At 36.9% G+C, this 6,121-nt stretch overlaps 1 protein-coding gene across 1 annotated transcript; it reads right to left on the reverse strand.

The window, feature by feature from the left end:
* Positions 1-1,648: 1,648 nt before the first annotated feature.
* Positions 1,649-5,793, reverse strand: LOC148100555 (sialic acid-binding Ig-like lectin 14). Its single transcript, XM_087847808.1, has 8 exons — positions 5,755-5,793; positions 5,190-5,267; positions 4,226-4,567; positions 3,762-4,073; positions 2,892-3,155; positions 2,037-2,300; positions 1,855-1,951; positions 1,649-1,760 (listed from the first exon to the last, which is right to left on the reverse strand). Exons 1-8 carry the CDS (start codon positions 5,762-5,764, stop codon positions 1,649-1,651), a joined length of 1,479 nt encoding a protein of 492 aa, XP_087703934.1. The 5' UTR covers positions 5,765-5,793.
* Between the last annotated feature and the right edge of the window lie 328 nt (positions 5,794-6,121).

Genomic DNA, 6,121 nt, shown 5'->3' on the forward strand with positions numbered 1-6,121 from the left:
ACTGTAGAGCAAGGCACATTAGGCTGCACTCGACGACCTGCCTCTGCCATTGTGAGGCCATGGTTTATGACATGGTCTATAATTGTGGCCCGAATTTCATTCGGGACAGCACAGTGTCTTCGTGCTCCTCGGCCTCCTCTTCCCCCTATTCTTCCACCAGGCAACACACCTTCAACACACAGTGTGTTTGAGGTCATGGTTTCATATGAAGCCACAAGGGCTGGCACTCTCCACCAGTATATTGCCAACAAACCAGATGAGTGGGACTTTAAATTGTTCTGCCAAGCAAGTTCATCTGGCATCATCCACGACTACTGTATCAAGGGGGGGTCTACATTCTTCAATGCTCCCCTGAGTGAAAAGGAACAGAAGCTACCTCTAAGGGGCCAACGTTGTAAAAAACACTTTGCAAACCCATAAAAGAACCTCAGTTCTTCACAAGTTTCAGCTTGGTCCAGAACTTGCACACCTCCTTGGGTTTCAGGTGCATTGGTACTGTATGACCAAACTGCACTGGTGGAGCTCCCCTGATGGCAAACAAAGACCTGATGAAGAAGGGCCAAGGAGCCTGTTATTACAGGTCTGATGAAGGTCGGATTGCAATGAAATGGTTTGACAAGAAATGTGTCAACCTCCTAAACAATGCCTGTGGGTTCATCGGTCAAACGGTGGAGCAAAGAGTCCAATGCAAAGATCACCATTCCATGCCCATCACTCATTCCTGTATATAATTAGCATGCGGGAGAAATTAAACTTTCTGATATGCTATTACACCTGTATAAGACAAGTTATAAGTTACAAGTTAAGGAGATGGCATATTCCACTTTTCTGATACATCCTTGACTTGGACCCTGTTCTACAAGAGGGACTGTGCCCTACTGGACCAGAAACCGATGGCTTTCAAAAGGGTTCCACCTGGCTGTGTTTGAACCAAGTTAACAGTTAAACAGTTAACTGATTTTGCACAGTAGCATTCAATCAGAAGTGGCCTGAATGTGAGTATTTTGTGCTGTAGCACATTTTTCACATTTGCAGATGAAAAAAACTATGTATTTTGTTGTTTGATATAATACTTTCCTTTGATGGAATGAAAACAGCAATGTTCACTGGCATGCTACTAGAAATAAACTTTATCCAATGCCCTGGATAGATTTTATTATTAATTTAATTATAATTTGGCCCTTTATTTGATTTTTTTTAACTGTATTATCTAATGTACTTCTATTTGCATGACATTTCATACTTTTACCATAAAGGGACATTTCAACCGTTTGGTAGAGATCAATATTTTAGAAACTACAGGTTCTATTGAAAAAAAAAAATTGATTGTGGTTATTACTCACCCAAATCAATAAGAAATGCAAACAAAAAAAACTTTCCATTACTTTTTTCTTGGTGAGGACCTCAAAGGGTTAAGCCAATAGTTTCTTCAATTTGAGTGTGACCTAGTGATAAACATATCATACATTTTCTACAGGTGTTGCGCAATCCCACCAAATTGACCAACTCCAGCACCCTTTAAAAAACTGATATATAAGCGCTCAGTTGCTATTAAATGCATTTCAGTAAAGACAAGTATGACTGATAATTATTTGTCAAAAACACAAAATAAAACAAAATTAGATAGCTCCTGAAGGATCAGTGAAGGTCACTTTGGAGCTGTGTTAATGACGTCATACTCTGAAGCGCTGACATTTCTACGATTCAGTGACATGTAAGTTCTGTCCTCTTCTTGTGGCTTCACATTCTTTTGTACTTTGCTACAAGAACACAAAACAAGTATTGAAAAATATATTATGGAAACATCTGCAGGACTTTTAATCAACAACCAGTTTACCAAAGGAACCTACATACCAAAGGAAAGCTGCACAGATCACGCTGACACTGAAAAACACACCAGCAAGGACCCAAGGAAGGACTCCACTGTAAAATCCACACTGTGTTTCACAACCTGCCATGAATAGTGATACGATGTACATGTTAAACCTGCTCAAGTTATGCTTAAACTTTTAAATATTTAATTGTGTAATACATACACTGAACATCAAGGTGAGTCAGGTTAAAACGTTCAATTCCAATCTCATTTTCAGCCTTGCAGAAAAATCTTCGTTTGTCTCTGGAGACTTTAATGTTTAAGCTGGTCCCTGTCCAAATAAAATTCTCCTGGTCTCCATCAGCTCTGTACCACATGTAGTTCCTCACTGCTGGGTTGGCATTACTGCTGCATGTCAGAGACACGTTGCTGTTTTCTGGTACTGGACCAGAGGGACTGACTGAAACTGTGATGTTTTTCGGTGAATCTGAAAAAATGAGCACAGAAACATGCAGACTGAAATGTTGAGGCAGTTATATTTACAGATTAAGTGTGAATGTCTGTAATACAGTAGTGCCCCAAAATATATTTTTAAAGATAATATTAAATACTCTTGAGTGCCTAACACAATATTGTACCTCTAAGTATGAGTAGAGAGCAAACCACACCGATATAAAGTTTTCAAACTGAAGAGTAAAAACGCATGTTATTTTTCTTGGCTTGTATCTTTCTAAAGACTCTGTTCATGTCCGATAAAATAACTTTTTCTTCTGTCTTTATCTTTTTTTGTTGATTTATTGATGCAAGTTCTAGAGTCATTTGATAAAAGTTTGAATTTCTAGTTCTTCTTACTATGTTCCTAATATAGTGCCTGTCAGAAATCCCTACATTTAATAACCAATGCTGAAATTAACTACTTGTAATGTGATTAATGTCAGTCTTTATTTAACTCCACCCCAAAGATCAGTTACTGCTTATAGTTTCCATACAATAATTCATGTATTGTACATCCTTCAATCCTATTAATAGAATTCTAGTTGTGATATGTAAAGAGTAAATATGGAAAATTAATACATATATTGAACATCTATTTGTAGGTTGCTTGATCGTTCACATCCAAGTGGATTTGTAGCCTTGCAGAAAAATGTACTTTTGATTGTTGAAACAGCAATATTAAAAGAGCTTCCAGTCCCAATAAATGTCTCCTTGTCTCCATCAGCTCTGTACCAGGTGTAGTTTTCTACTGCTGGGTTGGCATTACTGCTGCAGGTCAGAGTCACTTTTTGGTTTTCTAATATTGGAGCAGAAGGACTGACAGAAATTTGCACATCTTTGGGTGAATCTAAAAATGAGTATTATGATAATGTGTTAAATGTAATATTATGTAAATCAAACATCTAAGGTCATTTTACACTTTAGCTGAACTATTAATAGAACTTCTTATTACAGACCACAAAGCCAAATGTCAAAAGTAAAACTTTTCTGCAATTCTACTTTCTTGTTCGAGCTTTAGAGTGAATCTGAGAGCTCCGACAAGCTCATGTGTTAAATTAGAAACACTATAATGTTATAATAGGATGTAAACGAAAAACTGCTGTTTTAAATAAAAACGACTGTCCAACATGACTCACTAAATGTCGTTTTGTGTTGTCAGTTTGAAGACATCCTAAAGTAAAATACAAAGCTAAAAAAAGAAAGATGTAAATCATTAACACGATCACACATCAGTAAAAATAGTTTGAAGAGTAAAGTCTGCATGTATGAATTGAAAGTATGAAATTAAATTCAAACTTTAAAAGTCTTCATTATATTTTATAAAACCCAAAGACATTGTTATGGCATACTCATAAAATAACTGTAATTGACTGACCATTTTATGTCTAATTTAAACCAAGTCAAGAAAGTATATTATTGCGATTTCAGTTTAGAAGAGAAAAAATAAACTCACATGAAATATCAGGAGTTAAACTTGTTTCAGCAGTGACATCAGGGCTACCATCTTGTTTCTGGTAGACAGAAGTGCAGGAGATTTTATTTCCATGATGGAGGTGAGAAGCAGTGAAACTCATAACAGAGGTCTTGACTTTAGTTTTGTCCTGATTCTCCTGCAGTGTCTCCTGACTCTGACCCAGGTTAGGGCTCCATGTCAGAGCTGGAGGATGAGACCAACATGGAGCTGGAGCAGAGCACGTCAGACTCACTGAGGCTCCCTCCTTCACCTCCAGTGTGGATGGAGTCAGAGTCGGTGAGGGAGGAGCAGCTGGTGGGAAGACATTCTGGTCAGTCAATGAGCAGCAGTTTCAGTTTTTATATGCTGAGTAAAATTGAGTGAATTCAGAGCAAGCTCAAAGCAGTTCCACAAGTGTAATTTGTTCATGAATTGTCACTAAATGGATAAAACAAATATCTTACCTATGAATGAAATATCTACACCAGTTTGTTTAAATTTGTATTTCAGTCCATTATTACACTCCAGTCTGAAATAGTATTTAGCACTTTGAAGATAACTTGCATCATTGAAAGTTGTGGTGCAGTCTTTCTTTGTTAAGTCTCCTGTCATCTCTTTAGTTGGATTTAGTTTTGCATTTTCACAGTTAAATGAAAGTGAATCACTCCAATATGCTTTACATGAATCATCTAAGTTCTTTTCATGCGTGTTCTCTACATCAAAGGAGCAGGGGATGGTCACACAGGATCCTCTCAAAACATTTATCTTCTGTGGCATTTTGATGTTGAATGTTCTGCACAGTGCACCTGAAACACAACACAATAACAAAAAACAACAATATCAACAAAAACTCAAGCAGTTTTATCTCTTCCTTCATATTTATCGCGTTACAATGACTCAGTATTGAATTCAGATAATAATACAAAACACTTTTATATGGTAAATGGTCTGTATTTGTATAGCACTTTTACTAGTCCCCCCTAGGGACCCCAAAGCGCTTTACACACCCAGTCATCCACCAATTCACACACACATACTGGTGGAGGCAAGCTACCGTTGTAGCCACAGCTGCCCTGGGGCAGACTGACAGAAGCGAGGCTGCCATATCGCGCCATCGGCCCTTCTGGCCAACACCAGTAGGCGGTAGGTGAAGTGTCTTGCCCAAGGACACAATGACCGAGACTGTCCAAGCCGGGGCTTGAACCAGCAACCTCCCGATTACAAGGCGAACTCCCAACTCTTGAGCCACGATCGCCCCATTTTACTGTAAATATCTCATCAATAAAAAGCCTTGGAAGTTTACTGCACATTCATCTTGAATAGTGATGTCAGATAATTTAAGTAAATGATTTAAATTAACAATAGTGTGTCATTATTATCAACTTTAATCATCCTACACAAAGTAGATTTTGAGTTTCTTTCACTCACCCTGCAGCAGAGAACTAACGAGAAGAAAAGTCAGAGTTCCAGCCATCTTTGTTGCAAGAGAGTGAAGTTTAAGGGAATCTGAAGTTTACACAGGAAACACTTTACATGATTATTTGTTAACCAAGGAAAGGCTGTTAAGATGTCATGTAAGGTCAAAATTACTACTGCTAGTTATTGTCACTTTGAAAAATATAGATACATAAATGTTCAGCCTTATACAGAGTATATACATACAGTGTTGATTTCACAAAGTTTAATCATTAAATGATGAAAGAGAAGAAAGAGGAAGGTGTGAGTCTAAAGCAGTTATACAATTTATTAAAAATATTCTTCAACAATTAAACATAATTTATGTTTCTGATTTCTGAAAAATTCTACTAAAGACCGCGAATTCATGTCTTAATAGTCTTATAAACTTTTTAATTTTCTTTGGATTAATTTTTCTACAAATGTCAAAAATATGACAATTCATCTAAATATCTGTGAATCAAAGAACTACAGAAAATCACATCATATTTTCCTAAAACCTTGATATTTGTATCATAGTGAAAATGTGATAACTTACATGATTTCATGATGTTTGTCGAGCAGTCAGTTCTTTGGATGTGAGGTTTTTACAGAAGTGTTCAAAAAAGATGTCAAATGAGGAACTTACACAAAAGACACAGTGAGTGTGAACATGACTAGAAGTAACTGTCACCTTTTCTTTCCACAATCTCTGCAACATAGAAACTGCTGTAAACATTTGCAATCACTCCACATTAGTTTTTCTCCATTGGTTTGGCTCATTTCTTGAAACAGAAATTACATTCTCAAAACTCTAAGATCATTTGGCAAAACACTCTTACAGTTTAGCACAACACTATAGCTCACCTGCAAAAGCTCATATCTCATCCAAAACTGTTCACTCAGGCTTCAATCTAAATCCCTTT

The sequence above is a fragment of the Neolamprologus brichardi genome, chromosome 11 (genome assembly GCF_056152115.1).
Source record: "Neolamprologus brichardi isolate AB-2024 chromosome 11, ASM5615211v1, whole genome shotgun sequence".
NCBI classification, from domain to species: Eukaryota; Metazoa; Chordata; class Actinopteri; order Cichliformes; family Cichlidae; genus Neolamprologus; species Neolamprologus brichardi.